This window comes from Herpailurus yagouaroundi, unplaced genomic scaffold, assembly GCF_014898765.1.
Source record: "Herpailurus yagouaroundi ecotype Mexico unplaced genomic scaffold, PumYag 483, whole genome shotgun sequence".
Taxonomy (NCBI): Eukaryota; Metazoa; Chordata; class Mammalia; order Carnivora; family Felidae; genus Herpailurus; species Herpailurus yagouaroundi.
Window position 1 is genome coordinate 5,587,048 of NW_024412700.1, and position 22,071 is coordinate 5,609,118.

Consider the following 22,071-nt stretch of genomic DNA (forward strand, 5'->3'; position numbering starts at 1 on the left):
TCCCCCCAAGGGTCACCCTGAGGCAGAGAACGGTAGCAAGGGTCGTCCTGCTCTAAAGGCACCACCCTCTGCTGTTCATGGTGACACGAAGCTGCTGCTCAGAAGAGTCTTTCCGAGGATGACAGTCCCTTTCCCAGCCCCCTCGTGCTGCAGCTGAGACCCCGGACCCCAGACACGAGAGCAGTAGCCACTTTCCCTGCGAGCACCTTCATCTCACGCTGGGAATGTGCCCTCCTTCCACCCGGTCCTGCCGGCAAGAAAGAAGGTCACAGCACAGCCGTGCAGGAACCCACGGTAATCACACACAAACACACGCGCGCGCACGCACACACCTGTGCACATGACATACACATGACACTCAGATACACACAAATGAATACAGACAACACACATGTACACAAGTGTGCACACAACACACAGATACACACAGACGACTACACACATGTGCACGCATGTGCACGACATACACACGACACAGATGAATACAGACGACATGCACATACATGTGTACGTGACATACACACGACAAATACAGACAACACGCACACACATGTGCACACGACATACACATGATACACAGATACACACAAACGAATACAGACAACACACATGTGCACACGACATACACATGACACACAGATACACACAGATGAATACAGACAACACGCACACACATGCACACATGTGCACAGGGCATACACACAACACACACAGATGAATACGGACAACATGCATGCCCACATGTGCACACGACATACACATGACACACACACACAGATGAATACAGACCATACGCACACACATGTGCACATGACACACACACGACACACAGATACACACAGATGAATACGGACAACACGCACACCCACATGTGCACATAACATATACATCACACACACAGACGTACATAGATATACAGATGAATAGAGACAACACATACACACACACACACACACACACACACACACACACCCCACATCAATGTTTCCCAAGGGAGGGAAAACTCCACAGATTTGGACGGTCTAGAATAAGTAACTGTTGTCCAAACGGTTTGCTTCACAAAGGAACCGAGGAGGTGCCCTGCCTTTGTTGGAACAGCACAGAGCTGAGCCTCCAGCAGGGCGTCGTGTTCAAGTTCCCATCTGAGCTTCTCTGTAAGACGATTCTAAAGACCACGCTCACTGAGAGTTCCCGTTCTAGGACACGGAGCCTGACAACAGACATGGACACATGGAGCTCACCATCCAGGCAAAGAGGGCAGAAATGGGAGGCCGCGTCTCAAAAAAAAGTACTTGAGCAAACGAGTCGACACTCTGATGCAAACTTGAAGAGTCAGCTGCTGAGGACTTCTCTAAAAAACAAGTAAAAGCACCATCTACAGCTCAAAAGGGTCTTGGGTTTCAAGCTGGCTTTGATACACGGTCTGTGGTTTGCGCTCAAAATAAAATATCTTCTGCCCAATCGTGTTAGACTATTGCTAACTGATGAAATTTGCTACCTACAGTATAGCAACTCCTGAAACAAGCTGGCGGAGTGAACTTTGTTGGGAGGTGTGGGCACAGAAAGAAGGCGTGCAGGACCAGAGTGAGAAACGGCACAGACCGTGAGCGGTCCTCCCACACTGCGTGTGACCGACGGCACGGACTGTGAGCGGCCCCTCCCACCCTGCGTGTGACCGACGGCACGGACCGTGAGCGGCCCCTCCCACCCTGCGTGTGACCGACAGCACGGACCGTGAGCGGTCCTCCCACACTGCGTGTGACCGACAGCACGGACCGTGAGCGGTCCTCCCACACTGCGTGTGACCACTGCAACGCGGGCAACTTCTGCATTCATGATGAAGAAACGCCTGAACGGTGAACACTATGACGCAACAGCAAAATCATATGTGGGCAGGACTGCACACACATCTGCACACACGTGCACACACACCTGTGTGCACGTGGCCAGCCACATACTTCCGTTACTTGAAGGAGACACAACGGTTTCACAAAGCACAGCGTCAAAAGCCAGGGTCATTGGTGTGATGACCTGAAAACGGGGCGGCCCGTGTGTCACCCGCCAGGTACACTCTGTGGGCACAGGGCCCCTCGATATGTGTGGGCCAGAAAGGGGAGAAGGAAGAGCACCCGTCCCTGAGGCCATGTCTTCCCCTCTGAAGGAGGACTCATGCCCCAAGGCCTGGACTACTTTTCTGGAGTTTCGACCGGCAAGGAGGCTGTGAGAGCACAGGTGCGGGTCCCACCCGCTCCCCGGGGCCGCTGCGTCCACGCGCCCCGTGGTCCGGGCTGAAGGGCTCTGTTTTGTGGAGAACGGCCCCGAAGCTCAGGCCCCTGGGTCAGAACACTGGGTGACCGACAGGCCGGCTGCCGGCCGGCCTCCCGCCCCCGAGGTACCAGGAATGCCTCCTCCCGTGTCTCTGGGTGAAGACGGGCAGGGTGAGGGCACCCCCACGCCACCCACCCATTGAGCGCCGGGGGCGGAACCCCAGGGCCTCTACTCACTCGGTTCCGGTCACAATGTGGCCGTGGTCCTCCTGGGAAGGCTTGACCTCCAGCCGCAGGCCTTCCGTGGGGCGTCCCTGGGCTCCGGCCGTGAGGTGGGCGTCTTCCTGCGAGGGTCGGGGAACCCAGGGCCGGAACTCGCCGAAGCCGCCCGTGCCGGGCTCTGCGGGAAGCGGCCTCTGCGGCCGCTCCTTGGAGTAGGTCTGACTCCTCACGTCCTCCACCCCGGCGCTCTCCTCCTCCCAAGTCGGGGGGGCCTCGGCGGCCTCTGATTTCTTTGCCTCCATTTTGAAGGGCCCCGAAAGAGGGGGTACGGCAGGAGAGAGTTGGGACCCGGGGTCTGGCAGGCGGTCCCCAAGTTCGAGGCTCAAACGACTGACCTGGCAGAAAGGAGGCTCCGTGAGATGAAGTTTAGGGGGAGGGGCGGGTAGCCGCAGGCAGGGGAAGGAGCAGTTCTGTCACAGCTGCACTCAGACATCCGGTCAGCCAGGGCAGGACGAGGGCCGCGCACATCAGCATCACTCACAGTGAGTGAGTGCATCTGTCTCTGTCTCTCTGTCTCTGGTTCACTTTCTCTGTCTTGGTCACTTTCTCTCTCTGTCTCTCCGTCTCTGTCTCTGTGTCTGTCTGTCTCTGTCTCTGGTTGTCTTTCTCGCTCTGTCACATACACACACACCTTCCTCAAGAATCTGACTTTATAAAATCAGTGTAGGTGTTTGGCATCTAAAGTTTTAAAGAGAGCGCACGTGGATTCTGAGACCCCATCCTACCCCTCTGGAAACAGCGGGCCTCTGACAATGACAGTACTATTTGCATCTACTGAGCTCTTACAATGTACAAAGGCTCTCTCTCAGACACCTGGTCTGCGTGAACCCCCTGAGTCCTCACGATGTCATGCTCGTCCCCATTTCACAGGGAAGTGGAGACACCAGGACCAAGCAGTCACAGGGACACGTGATTGCATCCTCACACCCCCTGAGGGACGCTGGGTCGTCATATGCAAAGGCTTGCCCGTCCTGACCCCCGTTTCCTGGACAAGAGGGCCCTCAGAACCACTTAATTGACATCTCGCTAGATGAACATCATCTTACTCACACAGGGCTGATTATATGCCAGACACTGTGCTCAACGATCTGTGCACATTCGCTCATTTAATTGTCACCCCAGCCTGTGAGCACAGGCCTAGTTTTACCTCTAATCCATAGACTCCGAGGCCTACAGAGGTTAATAATTTGCCCAAGATCACTGAGGCACTGATTGGCAGATCCAGAATTTGAGTGCAGCTCTGACTGATGTCAGGGATGCCACCACTGGACCACACCGCCCTCTCAGACTCCGGCCTGCTTCCAAGGGAAGCGAATGGTCACTCCTGCTGCTGGGGCACACGAAGTGCACGCCCAGGGCACCTCCTCCTGCATACGAGAGCAAGAGACCCCTGCTCATTCTGCAAGGTACGTCCTTTTTCCGCATGAAATCACATCCCCTGGATTATACCGGATGGAAAAAGGAAAAGTGAATTTACTTTATGCTTTCCATTCTCTTCTTAACTAAAAACTGTACATGATGTTTTTCCTTTTGTGTTTTGAAATATGTAAAGAAAACAGTATCTTGGTAAAAACATTTGCTCGAATCTGGATCCTGAACGGGGGCTGTACGTAGCATTTCAGTTACTAAGTAGGGATGGAACACTCTCCTCAAGGCTTTTGAAGGAAAGAGAATTATGTTTTTGCTTAAACTGTGTTCCGTGAGAAAAGGAAACAAAAGATACTAATAAATAAGAGCTCAGAAAACACAACCTCAATACCCATTTGGAAAAAAGTTGCTTGAAAACATACCCCAGGTAACAGAGAAATGAATCAAAATTCAACTTGTTTAGGATGGAAAGGTAGGGTATAAGGACCCTGGGGTCTTCACAGAGTCAACGTGGACTCAAGTGTGTGCCCTGGGGAGACCCAGCAGCCTTGGCTTTGGCCGCACTCGGCCATCGCTGTAACATTCCCTCCACTTCCTAAGTCAAGAAACACGTTCTTAGGCCCACGTCTCCCTCCTCAACTGACACAGAATATCCCCCCATTTCTGATGGACATTTAAGAGGACTGTTGATGTTTTCTTCTGCTACTTGCTAACAGCATCGAACCAAAAACCACTGAAGTAATCTGGAAAGAGAAGTACAAACCAAAAATTTTTTTCCACTCTACAAAAAAACAGAACCACATAGCGTGTGTATCATCGCTCACACACTGATCTTCTGCATCCTTAAGGCTTGTGCCAATGAGCAAAGGTTCTTAAGTAGGAACCCCTCGGTGAGTGGGGGTACCTGTGACTGAGCCCTGCTTCAGACTGCCTTCCCAACCAGCGCTGTCCAACAGGACCTCCGGCGATGATGGAAATGTTCCGTATCGGCACCATCCGATGCCCTCGTTACGAAGCAACACTGGAATGTGGCTAGCACAAGTCGGGAAACATGTTTTTTATTTCCTTAATTTTAATGAACTTAAATTCAGGGTTAAATAGCCGCCGTGTGGCCACTGGCTGCCACGTTAGACAGTGCAGTCCTAACTGTCCAGAGCCTGTGAAGGTCCCTGCTACGTGGAGCTTGGGAGTCAGTGCACACAGGACAGTCACAAGGACATAAAGCAGGCGTTTGATGTAATCGGTCCAGGTAGGAAAATTCTAAGGAATGCTGATTTTCTTACTCGTATTAATTATATTTTTCATATTCCTACAATGGGTATTAGTACATAATCTGAAAGCAGATATTACTATGTATCAAAATATACACAATTTTGTATGCACTCTTTATATTTTTTCCCCTAATTGGGGATTATGAGAGTTTTTTCCATCCTTTTCTGAAAAAAAAACAAACAAAAAAACCTTTCTATATCACATACGTTCCCAAACCACGAACAGAGAGATGGCCAGCCCAGCTCTAGACCTGAGGTGAACCAAACACGCAGAGACGCTCCGTCTTACCTCTTCGTAAGCTCTCCCTCCACCGTCCGGCACTCTGTCATCTGTGGAAGACACAGCGTTATCAGAAGCCTTGTCAAGAATGTCATCGCAGGTGACGCCCACACCAAAGGACCACAGACAGTCCTTCACAGAAGATCGGGCATAATGATGTCGGCCTAATTTCTACTATCAAGCAAACTTTTTCTGTTTATAGTACAATATTAGCCTTCTATAAGCTTCAGGGAAGAGGAGGGGGTTACCAGCTAAAACACAGATGTGAAGTCAGTAACAAATCGCATTACCAGCCTCACGGATCTGTGTGTCATCGTCAGAGTTAGCTCGCGGCAAGAAACCAGTGCCGGCAGCAGTTAATAGTGACAGAAAAGCAAAGTCAGGCGTCTACACCAAACCACCTCAAGTTAAGATGTCTTTACAGTTCATCACTTTTCGCTCATGGTGGTTTCTCTAAATACCCTACCGGCAGTGCCCGATGGTGCGTAACCCGAGAAGTCGTGAAGCCCAAATGCCCAGGCACCTTCTATACCCCTCCTCACCCTCAGAGAGGCAGCAGTCTTTTTATTCTTTGACTGCCTAACACACAGCCTCGTCCTGCTGGAGCTTGTGGTGTCCTGACTCCAGCTTCCGAGCATGCCTTTGTCCCAGCCCACAGAGCAGAGACACATGCACCTTTTCACTTGTGTTTCTGGCACATGTTTTATGTGTGCCTGCTGTGTGCAGGGCACTGCATTAGACACTTTCGTGTAGGTCCAGAGACTCTGAGAAGCAGTCAGTCACAGAGAAGGCCAGTCATCAGGGGAGACGAAACCTGACCTGCTCAGCCCTTAGCCCAAGGGTTCCAGCTGTCGTGTGCGTGCACGCGTGCATATGTGTGTGCATGCATGTGCATGCATGTACATGTGTGCACGCGTGTGTGCGTGCATATGTACGCATGTGCGTGTGTGCATATGTGCATGCGGGCGTGTGTGCATGTGCATGTGCACAGGTGTGCATGAGTGTACATGCGCGCGTGTACGTGTGTGTGCACTGCGTGCATGTACATGTGTGTGTGTTGCATGCATGCGTGCATGTGTGCACACACATGTGCGTGCGTGTATGTACGTGTGTGTGCGTGCGTGTGTGCCTATTGTGTGCGTGTGTGTGCGCATGTGTGCATATGTGAGCGTGTGTGCACGCATGTGCACGCACCCTGGGAGGGTGGGGGGATCTCCGCTCTCTCGCTGGTGCAGCCTCACAGGGTGGCTCTGAGCCTCAAGCAGACATTCAAATGGAGCCTTTTCACTGTATTATTCAAATATTTGACTCCATTCACCCACACAATCCAAACAAAACACTTTCTATCTGGCCTGTTTTTTTCTAACTCTGAACCTCAGCACAGAGAGCAATTTGCCTTTCAACATAATTACTCTGGTAGGCTCAGCCTGTTAAGAAAGCTTTTAGAGGCAAAAGTTCAAACGGAGAAAAATCGTTTCTACAAATCCACCTCTCCTCAGCAGAAGGAACGTGTAACCGCTCGGTGAGCCAGGCCTCTGCACGGCCCCATCCCGCCCCACAGCCCCACAAACCTGAGTGACCCTGGGGCCGGGAGCCTCACCTGGCACGCCTCCACCCTGCCGGCCAACGGCGGACTCTCTCGGCTTTCCCGCGGCTCCCTTCTCGGCACCTCGCGGCTCCCCTTCTGCCCCCACAGCTCGCATGGCGGAGGCAATCGCGCGGGCCACCTCGCCGAGGTCCGGCTGCTCTCCCAGGTCCTTCAGGAGACTCTGGATAAGTGTTTCTGGGGGGCACACACAAGAGCAAGCACAGGAGACACCGGGGAGGAGCGGTCAACACGGAACGAAGGGATGAACGAGCGACCCCAAACGGCACGGCGGGCACCCAGCAGGTGCAGAGAGCGGTGGGACCCCAAGCGGAGCAGTGGAAGTTGTGTCGACGGAAGGCACAGTATCGGCCATTCCAAAACTCACTGCGTGGGCCTAGCAGCAGACCGGACGATGGGGAACAAGGGGTCAGTGAGTCCCGGGATGGAGAACAAGAACTCTCATTCTCTGAAGAACAGAGTAAAACCTGAAAAGACTGCGTGCAACCTCAGTGACCTGCAGAGCCACCTTAGGCACAACGGACCACAGCCAGAGAGCAAGAAGGAGACAGAGAGAGAATGGGACCCAAAAGCCGAAGGGGAAGGGAAAAACCCTCGGCAATTCCCCCGAACTGGGGAAGAGCATTAAGTGTGAAAGCCAAGGCACCCGGCAGACCCCAGAACCAACCCGAGAGCGAGCCACGCAGGGGCATCTCCTGGGAAGGGCAAGGGCAAGACGGCTCCCAACGGCCCCCAGAGGCTGCGACGCGACGCAGGCAGCGGCTGACTTGACGCAGAGCAGGGCGCGAGACACACGCGCGAGACACACGCGCGAGAGTGATGCCTTCACATATTTATAATTAGGTGTTTGATAACACACACAGGAATGACGTATTTGAAGTGTGAAAGAAAAAACTTCTAATTCAGAAGCCCACGTCCAGGGAAGATCTCCTTCCAGCATGAGGGTGACGGAAAGACATGTCCGTATCATTCGAGGAGCCAAGCTAATCTGTCACCAGCAGACCTGCAGGACACGAAACGCCGAGGGAATGACACCGGCTGGAAACACAGGCCTGTGAGAAGTGCTGGAGGCTAGCGGAAGGGCGGCCGGGTGGGCGCACGCGCACGACGGTCTTCCTCTAACGCCTCTATTCCAGGAGGAAGCAGTCACGTCTAACGCAGGGTTTATAAAGCAGGTCGACGGGAGTACCTGCCACCAGAGGGTAACGGAACCGTGCTGTTGTAAGGTTACCACACTCGTCTTACGTGAGGCATCCTGACAACCCTAAGCAGACGATTTTCAACAAAGCTGCCTTAATTCGAAGGCGTTTCAATGGAGAAAGAGAAATATTTTTTCAAAAGATGATCAAACAAAAAACTCTGACGTAACACTTTTATCCAGAATATACATTTAAAAACACCTATAACATCAATAATAATAAAAAGGGACGTTCCAATGAAAATAGGCAAAGGAACTGAACAGACACTTCAGAAAAGAAAATATACAAGTGGCCTGTAAGCACATGGAAAAGTGCTCAGCACCATTACTAATCATCGAAAGGCTAATTAAAGCCACAGTCAGCATATTTCGTGCCTGCTAATATGACTCAATTTTAAAAGACTGAGAACAAATTTTGCAAAGGAAATGTAGCAGCAGGAACTTTTGTACATCCCTGGTAGGAGTAAAGCTTTAGAGCTCCCAGGAAGCCCCTGTGGCAGTTTCTTAGAATAGAATATACCCCTTCCATATACCTAGAAAATGTGCTCAAAAACCTATGTCCATGGAAGAGGCGTATAAGATTGTGTTTAGCAGCCTTATCCGTAATAGCTATACAAAAAAAAAAAAAAAAAATCCAAAAATCCATCAACGGGAGAATGGACGAACTATCTGTCCTTATCTGCACAAGCAGCAATGAACTATGGTCACGTACAAACATCCGGACGGATCCAAAGGGGATTATGTTGAGTGAAAGAAGCCAGACACTGAAGAACACACATGATTCTTTCAGTAGGAGGTGATTCCAGGACCGGGTGGGGCCTATGCAGGGGACAGGGTGTTGGGACAGACCGGGCACAGGAAGACGCTCCCTGGGATGATGGGGATGTCTAATGGCACACTGGTTATGTGTGCACACACGTGTCAACACACTCATTCATACGCTCGGCATCCACACACTTCATGATACGTAAATCTCACTCCGTAACCGTAATGTTTAACGGAGTCCTGTTTCTGACGTGGGGGCAGGGGGCCGGCTTTTTTCCTGAGTATTTAATGCTGGCTAAATGTGTCACTGGTTCCTAAGTGAAGGTTCATGTAAGATGATTATTCTCATGACTTTGCTCCCGAAGAACAGTGACCTAGTGAGAGTTCACACTTCCCATGGCTTCATTCAGGCGATCCTCTGAACTAAGTTGGGGGGGCATCATTCCCCGCTTCTTACAAATTAAGAAATTTAGGCTTTTTGTATTTTTTAACATTTCCATCTTTGGGAACTAAACTAGAGTTGCACACGTAATTCCCTGTAGCACTTTCCCTCTCTTGCCCGCCAACAGGCATGAGAAGTTCTCAGCGCTCATGATTCAGCAGGACCCCTGCCCTCACACCAAACAGAAGCCAAGCGTCTGCTCTGAAAAGGCACTTGCAGAAAAAAGAAGGTCCACGGTGACCCACGTTTGCCAAATCCACTCCAGCAGCCTTTCCTTTCATCACGGCGACAACGAGAAACAATCCTGACAGAAACCGCGGCAAGAAAACACCACAGTCACTCGCCACATGCAGACCCGACCACTCGTGCAACACAGGGGTAGACGGACGCGGGGCCCACGGCGTTGAGGGACCGGCAGGCACAGCGCTGGCCCAGGAGGAGGAAAGAGCGCAGGGGCCTCACCCACAGAGGCAGACAGGAGCACAGCGCCAGGCCGTGTCTGCTTTCTGCGTGGACCCGTTAGCACAGGCAACTGCCCGGTGTCGGCCGTGAACCCCACTGCTGGCAGCACTGGATTCCTGTCCACTTTCTCAAGCCTCACAATTCTGGAATCTGCAAGGGTTTCCCCTTTCTCGGTGATAGGTGTAGCGGAGACTTTGGTTTCTAAGAACACATTTAAAATTCTCACCAGTCACTACGTGGCCCCTATGGTGCTCCGCCCCCGGGGCTGCCGAGCCAGATTCGCATGAAGAAAAGTTGACCCCTTTCTGGGGGGTTGGGGGGGAAGCGTGCACTCTGCCGCTTAGGAGAAACAGTGCTACGTGCGTCCAAACATTGCTTCAGGGAGCTGAGAGCTGATGAGGCTGCACACACAGATCTGGCCCCACGCGGGTACGGACTCCTCTCCCCACGGGCACTCCCAGGGTGTGGTCGGGGCAAGCCTCTTACTCTCACTCTCACTGGTGCTTAGTTCCCTTCTGTGTAAAATGGGAACAAGTGAGCCAGGCCTGAGAAGCACTTCCCTGGGGCAGCACCACGAGTGACAGCTCTAAGTATGACCACGATGAGGCGCTGATGGTCACGAGTCATGTAGCCCTCCACTGCTTTTCGTCCCTCACGACCCATCATGAACACAGAGGGTGGGGTGTCCGTGCTGAGCTCCGGCTACAGTTCAGCGTCTTCGCAAGCAAGAAGCAGAGAACACGCCGTGTGTGCCCCAGAACGCTTACTTGTGCCAAGTGATGCTGCCTCCCAGTTGGTTCAACATTCGACGTAAGATTGCGCTTTGTGAGACGGTTCTTTGCCAAAGTATTCATGTGCAGTTAAAGATGTGTGAAAACTCAGTTATTAAAGTCAGACCCCAGGCTCCACCCATCTACTCTCTCACCTGTTCCTCCACCCGACCAACCCACTCACCCATCCACCCACCTATCCTATCCACCCATCCACCCACCTATCCACCCATCCACCCACCCATCCACTCTCCCACCCACCGACCCACACATCCATCCACCCACACATCCACTCACCCACCCTCTCATCCCCCCACCCATACACGCATCCCCCACCCACCTCTCACCCCCCACCCACATATGCACCCACCCACCCATCCACCCACCAACCCCCTCACGCATCCACCCACCCACCCATCCAATCTCCCACTCACCCATCCACCCACCCACCCACTCTCCCACCCACACATCCACCCACCTATCCAGTCTCCCACCCACCCATCCACTCTCCCACCCATCCACTCTCCCATTCACCCATCTACTCTCCTACCCACTCACGCACCCTCCCACCCTCTCATCCCCCACCCATACATGCATTCCCGCACCTACCTCTCACCCCCCCACCCACATATGCACCCACCCACCCATCCACCCACCCACCCATCCATTCACCTATTCACTTCACTGACTGGTGCTGGGCACTCCTTGTGTTGAGAACCTAGGGGTACGAATCACCATGAGGAAGGATAGAGAATTAAAGGCATGGTTTGCTTCAGAGCTACAATAGGATTCGCACTCACACAGCCAGAGAGACTTGACGACTGGACAGTATTAAGCAAACTCAACATACGGGACAGACCAACGGCAGAGACCCTGCAAGAACATCAAATGACAGCACAACCCAAAAACTGATTCCAGTTTCCTCCTAAAACAGACAAGTATTTGAGCTCACACGCTCCCCAAACTGTCAGTTATTACCCCATCTGCAGGCAAATGTCTTTCCTGAAATTCAACCAAACAACCTCCAAACTTTAAGTCTACTTGTAAATTACCTCCTCCATTTTACCCTCAGAAATTAACAATGAAATTGACAAACTTAGATCTAACAAACGTCACTATAACACTTTTAAACTATAAGAATATAAAACTTAGTTTTTACTTAAAAAGTTTTAAAAATTCTTATTAATTTCTAATGAAGGTAACCCAATTAATTTACTCATTTTTAAAAAAGATAAACCCTATTTATATCTTTTGAGAAAAAATCTTACTGTATAAATTTTGGGGTCTGAGTTACCCTGAGCAAAACTTTTTCACTAAAAACGTCAAGAATACATTTTAAGTAGAAAATCAGTAAAAAACATGAAAAAATAACCTAAGCTAAAAAGTAAGCACGAGTCTTTGTCTTTGCTGTTTATTAGGCCTGTGGCAGCATCAACGCACCCACTCTAAGTGGTCTGTCTGCGGGGCTGCAACAATGGCATAAAAGGGGCGAAAGGGCAGGCACCTAAAAGTAGGAGCCAGACTGCAGGTGGCCGAGGCCCGTCACAGTGCTCTGCTGCTCCCTGTGCACAAGCGCCCTGGGCGCACACCACGACGCCCCCGACATCCGCCGAGGCAGGAAACGGATCGATACATGTGTGAGAAATTTTTAACAAGTGTTGAATCAAAAATGTGTCTCTGGTGAATGCAAACTTCACCAGGAAATCCACTGGACAAAACGTTCCATTCCCAAGCACCTTGGCCAACCAAGGGCTTGCCCCGGTCTCTCACACCACCCTCGTCTCGCAGAGCCAAGGTGTGTGTGCTAACAGGGCTCCAGCCACGGAATCCCTGCCCCACCCGCTCTGCATCCAACAGCAGCAGGCAGAGGACGTCTCTTGCCTCCCCTGTGACAACATTTCAGACCAAGTTAAGCCCCTGAGTCAAGGCTTCCTGTCTACTTGGGCAGAACATTTCCTCTCAGGGCCCCACTGTCTCCAGCCACTGTCCAATTCCAGACGGAGGAGCACAACCCGATGGGATGACCGCGCCGGACGTGCAGTGTAAAGCAGTACAAGAACTACCACGGTGATTATTCCGACCCTGGTTTACAGCAACCTGGCCTCACACAACTGGCCTCGCACAAAGCTCTGAAGCAGGCTAGATTCTCACGTCCCCGCTTGTGTGTGGCAACGTTTGCATCCCTCACTCCCTCGTGCCGTCTTCTGTGTATGAGTCCATGGTCTGGTCCTGTCCCCACATGTCCGAATGCCCCCTCCCTTGTGTCCCTACACACCCCCACCCGGCTTGCTCCTCAGGCAGCGTCTCTGTTGCCCATAGTGTGGGTGACTCATTCTAGGTCTCATTAAGGTGACTGATAATCCGTGAGTGATTTGTGCCTCCCAGAGACACTCACATTTAAACAGGAGAGTTCAAGAGATGGGATATTCCTTCCTCTCCTCTTTCCTCCCTCCCTCCGCTCTTCCATTCTTTCCTTCCTTCCATAAATGTTTATTGCACATTTTCTATGCCCAGCGACTTCCCAGGTGCGGGAATAAAGCAGTTAACAAAGCCCTGGCTTTCATGAAACATTCATCCATACCGGAAGAGAAAGAAAACAAGCAATTGAAAATATAAATACATAGAATGTCTGGTGCTGATAAGGGCTGTGGAAAAACGAATCCGGGGTACGGAAGATGGGGGAGGTGGGAAGGCAGTAGTTCCCACTCGAAGGGTTTACTGTGAAAACAAAATAAAGCGTGTAGATTGTCTACCACATTTCTAATAATCAATACAGTGAACGTGGAATTGTGCTCCTCTGCTAATAATCTGTCCCAACATTTAAGAACTCAGAGAAACTCGTATTGTGCCATACCTCTTCTTTCTGTTGCTTCCTTCAGTCTAGTCTCATTATCTGGAAAAGAACAGGAACGGATGACCGCATGATCAAACTCGTTATCTTTAAGATAAAGACCAGAGATCAGGAGAGACTTTCCATGGATCTCTTAGAATGACTGTAATAAGAAATATCCACCTTCAAAATGGAATAATACAATATATAATTCCAAACACTGTCCCTCTCATCTAAAAAAGAAACTTTTCAGGTTTCATTAGTGAAAAATAACTTAAAAAAAAACCCCTTAGGTATGCAATGGTAGATTCGAGTGGCTGAGCAGCTTATGATGAGAACGATTAACACATATCAGAAATCATCTCCCATGCCACTACTGTAAACCACACTGACTTATCTCAAAGGCACCCACTGTCAGTCATGTGAAGATGAACAGAAATCAAGAAATCCTTTTTTAAAAGTCCAGCTAGCCCTGGTGGATTGAAAAGGGACCATGGCACAGAGCACAATCAAATACCACGCGCATCAAAGTGGAACATTCTTTTGTTCCATCAACTGCACCATATAATTCCAAGACCCGGCCAGCTTATAATGACATTTTAAGTAGCTTTCAATGCTCCAAGTGGGCTCTAGCAGAGCAATTACACAAATGTCAGGGCATCAAATATGTAAGGCCTGGAGTAGGAGATCAAGTCACATGCACAACTGCTGCAAGCCTGACCTACTGAAATTATATGTCTTAATAGGGTCCCCCAGACAAAATGTTATAAGCTTTAGAGAATAAGCAATTTTGTGCAGATAACCTCACTACAAAACTGCTTTAATGAAGACGTGATTCATGTATAACAGCTTTTGCTCTTAAATGCCTTTACCACCATGCATATATGAAAGTATACAATTTAGCCATGTGTAAACACACTTCATCATCATCTCCACCACAATCATTACCATTGTCATCACCATCATCACTATCACCATCACTATCAATCATCACCATCACCATCATCCATCACCATCATCATCATCATCATCACCACCACCACCATCACCACAATCATCACTATCAATCATCACCATCATCACCACCAGGACGATCATCCATCACCACCATCACCATCATCATCATCATCACTGTCACTATCATCATCACCCAGTCTCTCTATTACATGTAACACTGAGACAAAGAACCAAAAAAAATAATAAAATTAGGTTTGGCATTAATTGTGCCTCTTCAGTTGGTGATGGGGGTGGCAGTCAGATTGCTTTCTAAAGGATGTTTCATTGAAATTCACATTAACAGGAGTCTGCACACTCAGAATGTTAACTGACTTATGATAAGAGGAGGCGGCCTAGACATATTCAGGTTAGAAATGTGGCAGGGAGATGGCATTATATGTGAGGGTCAGCAGGCGACAGGGAGGATGCACTTGTTCTGTGTTGTTCTAGGAGGTCTTCCTGGTGGAAGGTGGCAGGAACAAACGGTTGCAGTAAGTCCTCTCTAGGTGCTCTACCCACTCTCCATATAAGAGAGGCAAATCTCAACTCAATATTCTGTGTAAAGAACTTTCCAGAAAATGCTTCTGGCTTCTCATGTAATGGACCTCACAGGGAAGTAATGAACTCATAGGTACCTAAGGGAAGGCTGACAGTTCATCTGCCAGAGATGCTATTGAAGATACTTCTCATGTGAGGACAGATTGCGTGACCCCCCAGGTTCCTTTCGAATCTGAACAGTGACTCTTTGATGGCACAGAAGTTGAGGGAAGCTGTTTCCCAGCCGAGGAGGAAGGCAGGGGATGGGGCCATGCAGAGTCAGGGTCCCTGTTCCTACACAGCTGCTCTTCCTGTACATCTGAGCAACCCAACCAGGTGTGTTCACTTCAGGGATGCTGGGCAGGCAGGGTGGAGTCAGAAGCCAAAACAAGAGGCGCCATCTTCCTGCTGTGTAAGCCACAGAGCGACACCCAGAGACTCCTCTGCCCTGCTCTTGCTTCTCCCCCCACCCCCCACCCCCAGGAGAAAGCGGACTGTTTGCTGGCCACACAACATGGTGATAGGCTAACATAAAGGGTTCAGGCATCTTATACCAAATGTGGGACTAAGTTTAACTGAGATGAGGACTACTTTGATAACACAGGTACCTTCTTCCGTAGGTTCTAGAAGATGCTCATAAACCCCAGGGAAGGGCATGAAGCCAGGGCACAGCAATTTATCAACAGTTCCTCATGGGGCAGACTCTGAGAGGCAGCCTCTTTACTCCAGTAATTAAATGGTCAATTTGGTCCTGGTTGTTGTTGTTGTTGTTGTTGTTATGTTTATTTATTTGTATTGAGAAAGAGAAAACGTGAATGAGTGAGAAGCTCAAACCCATGAACTTGAGATCATGACCTGAGCTGAAATCAAGAGTCAGACACAACCAACTGAGCCACCCACATGCCCCTTGGTCCTGTTTTTTTTTTTTTTTTTTTTTTTAACCAAAAGTATTTAGGGCAACACTGGCCTTCACTCAAATGTGAATGTATTTTTTCAAAAATGAAAAAGGCAGCAAGTACTTCCTTTCAAGTGAAAATGACCCTAAATTGTGGGCATATATTCTCCAGGGCAATAGAAGCACTTGAATCTGGTTTTTCACTATTATAATCGATCACTGTCACCATGAAAATAAAAGTTCTGGTTCAGTGCCCTCCTGAGGTTGAGGGATACAGGGTATACTTTCGCCCTGTATAAGTTTCCAGGCTGGGACTCCCACCATCAACAAAATGGGGAAATAGACAACACAGCCGGCAATTGAATGGTCTTAGCAATCACGGAAAGTTCAAACAGGAAGAGGCCCCAAAACATACATATCCAACACTCTTATCTTGAATGAGGGAAGAGAATAAGAAAGACTATCTGACTGGTTGGTGCTCAGCAGGTGTTCTGTAAATGAGCAAATTCATGAGTAAACTTGCTAAGAGTCATAGAGTTAGGAAATTGCACAGCCAATAGTTAAGGAAAGTGTTTCAGACTTCCATCCCTATAAGCATTCCGTATCAACACAATAGAATCCATTTTAGTACAGATTTGGGGGGCAGGGGATGAGAACACTCATTACCTTGGCCATTCAACCTATAATACAGTAAGACATCTGAATAGAAAAAATAACAAGGTATGTTGGGAAGAAGCTGGCATAAGAAATGCCCAGAATAAAAGTAAGCAGAGCGATAATATTAACTAAATTCTCCTAATTCCTAGTCTGGGCTCCCCAGGGTGTGGAATCAAGATAATAAAGAAAGAATTCTAACAGACTGGCTAGAGGCTGTGTTTCCTGTTTGGTTTGGTTTTGAGCATTATCAGTGAGCAAGAAATACATTGGCAGCTTCTACCAGTGGGCACACTGCATATTATTTGTCACCGGCTCTAGTTAACTATTTATAAAACTGTATATGATTCATCCCCTAAGGTGGTTTCCATAATTTAGTTGTCATCATTGAGACTTGAATGGAAAGAATGACTTTAGCCAAAATACTCACAAGATCTATATGAATAAAGCTACAAAATTCTGATGAAAGAAATCAGAGAACTAAATAACTGAGGAGATATTCCATGTTCATGGATAGGAAAACTCAAGATTGCCAAGATGTCAGTTCTTCCCAACGTGATCTATAATTCAATGCAATCCCAATCAAAAGCCCAGCAATTTATTTTGTGGATATTGGCAAACTGATTCTAAATGTATATGGAGAAGGAAGAGACCCAGAATAGCTAACCCAATATTGAAGGAGGAAGAAAAAGGTTGGAGGTCTGACACTACTTGAAAGAAAGACAGTATAGTACTGGTGAAAGAATAGACATATAGATCTGGAAAGCCCCAAAACATACCCAAATAAGAATAGTCAACTGATCTTTGCAAAGGAGCAAAGGCAATACAGCGGCACAAGACAGTCTTTGCAGCAAATGTTGCTGGATCAACTGGACATCCACATGCAAAAAGGTAAATCTAGACACAGACCCTCACCTTTCATAAAAATTAACTCAAAATGTATTACAAGCCTAACTGTACACCACAAACATATAAAACTCCTAGATCCAGCAATCACACTCCTTGGAATTCACCCAAAGGGGTTGAACACGCATGCCCACACAAACAACCGCACGCGTGTTTATATTACAGCAGCTTTAGTCATAACTGCCAAAACTCGGAAGCAACCAAGCCCCTCAGTAGGTGATGGATAAATTAAACTTTTGTCCATTCATACACTGGAATGTTATTCAGTGCTAAAAACAAATGAGCTGTCAAGCCATGAAGATACATGGGAGAACCTTAAATGCATATTACTAAATTAAAGAAGCCAATGTAAAAAAAAAACAAAAACAAAATCACACTGTGTGATTTCAACACTGAGACATTCTGGAAAAGGCAGAACAATGGAGACAGTAAAAATTTCAGTGGTTGGAGGATTGGGAGGGAGATGGGTGCACAGGGGAAGCACAGAGGGCTTTCAGGGCAGTGACTACTCTGTATGATCCTATAACGGTGGACACAAGCCACTGTACATTTGTCCAAACCTGCAGAATGTAAAACACCAAGAGCCAACCCTAACTAAAGCCTAACCTATGGTGATAATGATGTGTCCATACAGGTTCCCCAGTTGTAACAAATTTAACACTCCAGTTGGGGATCTTTTTTATGGGGAAGGCTGTGCACATGTGAGGGCAGGACGTACATGGGAAATCTCTATGCCTTCCCTTTAGTTTTGCTGTGAACCTAAAGCTTCTAAAAATTAGTCTCTTAAAAAAAAAGGAAAAAGAGTGACTTTAGGCTTTGTTAAAACTCAGTGACTATTGAGGCTGGGAAAACTATAATCAGGGTTCTGTGGTCTGAAAAGATTTATGCATGGGGATGTTAATGGTGCTATTATGTGAAGAGCAAAGATCAACAAACTATATATAATTTAGGAGACTTGCAGTTGACCCTGGAACAAAGCAGCTTGGAGCTGTGCACATCCACTTACACATGGACTTTTTGTAGTACAGAGTACTATGAACATATTTTGTAACATTTCCTTTTTTCCAGCTTACGTTATTGCAAGAATACACATAAGACACAGAATATGTGTTAATGAATTGTTTGTATTATCAGTAAGGCTTCCAGTCAACAGTAGGCTATTAGTAGTTAAGGTTTTGGGGAGTCGGAAGTTAAGTGCATATGTTCAACTACACAGAGGGTTGACACCTCTAATTCCCACGCTGTTCAAGAGTCAACTGTATAGAGACATAGAACTGATTTAAATGTATTGTGGTACCTACATACAGTGATGGTTAGATGATTATGCCTCTACTTAAAAACACAGCTGTATGGGTACGTGCATGGGTCATTGATTTTGGATGGGATATCTGAAGGACACACACACAGAGTGGTAGCCTACTTCTGGGCATACAGCAGTCGTGGAAGGACTGGCTGTGGGGAAGCAAACTTCAGATTTCACTTGGTACACTCTATAATACTTGGATCTTTCTAAATAAGCACATCATAATCTTACAATGCGAGAGTTATTTTAGAAATTTAAATATATCACAGCAAGAACATTCACAACAGCCAAAAGATAGAAGCAACCCAAGCGTCCATTGATTGATTGACAAAACATGGTGTTACCCATACAGTGGAATATCATTCCGCCTTGAAAAGGAGGGAAATCCTGACACCCGCTGCAGCATGGACAAACCTGGAGGACATCATGCTCAGTGAGACAAGCCAGTCACAGAAGGACAGCTGCCCTGTGATTTCACTTCTATGAGGTCCCGTGAGCCATCAGGTCCACAGAGACAGAGAGCAGAGGATGGGCACTGGGTGCTGGGGAGGGGAGCGGAGTTAGTGTCTAATGGGGACAGAGTCTCAGTTTGAGAAGAGGACAATGTCCTGGAGATGGTGGTGGGGACAGCTGCACAACAGCATGTATGTCCTTAACGCCACTGAGCTGTGCACTTAAAACGGTTAAGATGGTCAGTTTTAGGTCATGTGTATTTTACCACAATTTCTAAAAGCTTTAATGTAAAAAGTGGGCATGGAACTATATATTACATAAGAGTGAGTGGAATTCACAGGGCTTGCTTGAGACTAATCCCAGGCTGGAGGAAGAACTAACCCGGTGAACACATCAAAGGGACGGCGACACCCCGCTCCCCTTGCCCAGAGGGGGACTGCGACACACACACGGCCGCAGAGGAAGGCACACCGAGCCTGTGGCGCTCACCCGGGAGGTAAGTTGAAGTGACTTTTGTTTACTTCTTTCTGCACACCTATCGCCCAAGTTTTGCAGAGTGGCCATTTGTCATTTTACAACTGGTAAACAGCACAACAAGTAATCATTTACAAATTGATCCCTAGTCAAACTGATCTGGAAATTCCGGAACGGCATCGACGGAGGAGTGCACACACGGGCGGCAGCGGAGCGCTCCACCTTACACCGGAGAGGCCGCATTCAGTGCAGCTCGAATCCACACATGGCACACGGTTTGCCGTCTGTCCTCCATCACCCCATTTCACACAGCTCTTTCTTGCGAGTTGGCACTGCTTTAAAGCTTTTTTTTTTTAAAGATAGGGTGTAAATAATAAATAAATGAAGAGAGAGGTGTCTTTTCTATGATAAGCTTTTACCAAATGAACATCTGCCGTACACATTGAGTCAGTAACTCAATTTATTGAGCACTTCTCTGGGGGCGGGTATGGGTGGGTCTTCCTGTGGCTGCATGTGAGACAGTGTCACAAGCTGGATTCGATCATGCTGCAGAAGGACAGAGCCTTCTCGGCGTCACATGGGAGCTCCTTGCCCTTCGCGTGACCACACGGTGGCCCTTCCAGGTACCAGCCCTCAGGGCGTCTGGGATAGCCAGCCGTCCAGGCTGACCATCCTGAGGGCACGGCAGCCCTCCACCCCTCCCTTCCCACTCTCTTGCTGTCACTTCCAAGGTGCAACTGGGTTGGTGCAGAGGACTGCGCCTAGGGATTCTGTGCTCACGGCACACTGAATCCACCTGTACATTCCACAGGGACCGCAGGCGGGTGGCCAAATGGTAGGGGCAGTTTTTCAGGCAGTGACGTGAAATGGCCCACCCGGTGTCCGCTGTTATCGAACACCAATTAAACCCCAGTGCACAGAGTCCAAGAGTTATTTTCAGGAAGCCCCTGGACTGCAAATTTAGAGGAAAGTTGGCCTTTTCTTTTCTCGTTCTTTTTCATTAAATATGTAAGAAGAGAAATCTTTACCCATCCTACACCGGCTGACACCCCTGCCCCTCAGTGACCTTTTCCACTCTGCCCCCTCTAGAGGCCAGGAACATACTTTTGTACACACTAAGCAGAAAAAGCTGAACTTGGGATCTGAATGCTTGCTTGAACTGGAGTCCAGGAGCAATTAGCCAGAGTGACAAAGCAAATTGTGTTTAAATCTAAATGTTCTACGATTGCCTCTTCTGAGCTCCAACTTCGTCTTAAGTGATCTGACAGTGGGGGTGAGTGCCATCATTTATACTTTTGAGCTGCAGCTTCTCATCAGGAAAATGAGGTTGAAAATAATACTGCCTTATAACGGTGACATGAAAATCAGATGAGGCCATTTGTGTGGAAGAATCCATTGGTTCATTCACTCAGCAAACACTTTGCCAGGCACACGCTGGGTGCTGGGATGGGGACAGTGACAAGGAGGCCATGTGTCATCTTCCTAAGCTGATGGTCTACACGGGGGGGGGGGGGACAAACATTTGTCAAACAATTGCACAAAACATGTACTTGCAGACTGTGAGATGTGCTCGGGTGAAGGCACAAGGTTCCAGGAGCCTCTCCTCTGCGGTGGGGTAGCAGCTCATCTTGCTGAGAGATTGAACACTTCAAAGAGACAAGCTGAAGTCTGCCAGGGAGGCTGAGTGGCCCCAGCTGCTGATGCTAACACAAGACACAGCAAGACAGTGTCCCCCTCACAGAAAAGCACCCTGTCACCACCTCTGAAGCCTCGTTGCTGAACAGTTAACACCATGGTCAGACCTCTGGGCTGGGCTAGCTCCTACACTGCAGGCTTACAGAAAGTACAGAGCACAGGAAACAGGAACCAGGGACATGCTATCATCAGGATGCACCAGCAAAATCCAGAATGTGAAAACCCCACGAGACAAGCAAAGAAGAAGAGAGAGAACCCTTGTGAGATCTAAAGGGGCTGAACAGACAGACCCACCAAGGCAATGGCTCTTCTTTTGAACTTCAAAAAAACCAACTGTAAAGAAAATTTATGACAACTGAGAAATGTGATAGCCGATTAGATCACAACACTAAGACATTACTATTAATTTTAATGTGTGATAAAACTATTGTGGTTAGGTTTATACAAGAGTTCTCATCTGCCAGCAATACAATGATGAAACCACTTGATAATGGGGAGGTGGTGGGGGTGTAGAAGTGGCAGGAAAGGCCAGGAGCTGCCTTTTGCTGAAGCCCAGTGATGCCATGCCCAGGGTTCATTTAACAATACTCTATTTATTTTGTGATTGACATTTTACA

At 48.5% G+C, this 22,071-nt stretch overlaps 1 protein-coding gene across 1 annotated transcript in view; it reads right to left on the minus strand.

The window, feature by feature from the left end:
- Positions 1-22,071, minus strand: part of PTPRN2 (protein tyrosine phosphatase receptor type N2) — a 748,038-nt gene that overhangs the window by 462,073 nt on the left and 263,894 nt on the right. Inside the window, exons 7-9 of the mRNA XM_040464596.1 lie at positions 7,069-7,251; positions 5,478-5,518; positions 2,505-2,884 (exon numbers count right to left, since the gene is read on the minus strand). Of these exons, the coding sequence (XP_040320530.1) occupies positions 2,505-2,884; positions 5,478-5,518; positions 7,069-7,251 (604 nt within the window). The remainder of the gene's footprint in view (positions 1-2,504; positions 2,885-5,477; positions 5,519-7,068; positions 7,252-22,071) is intronic.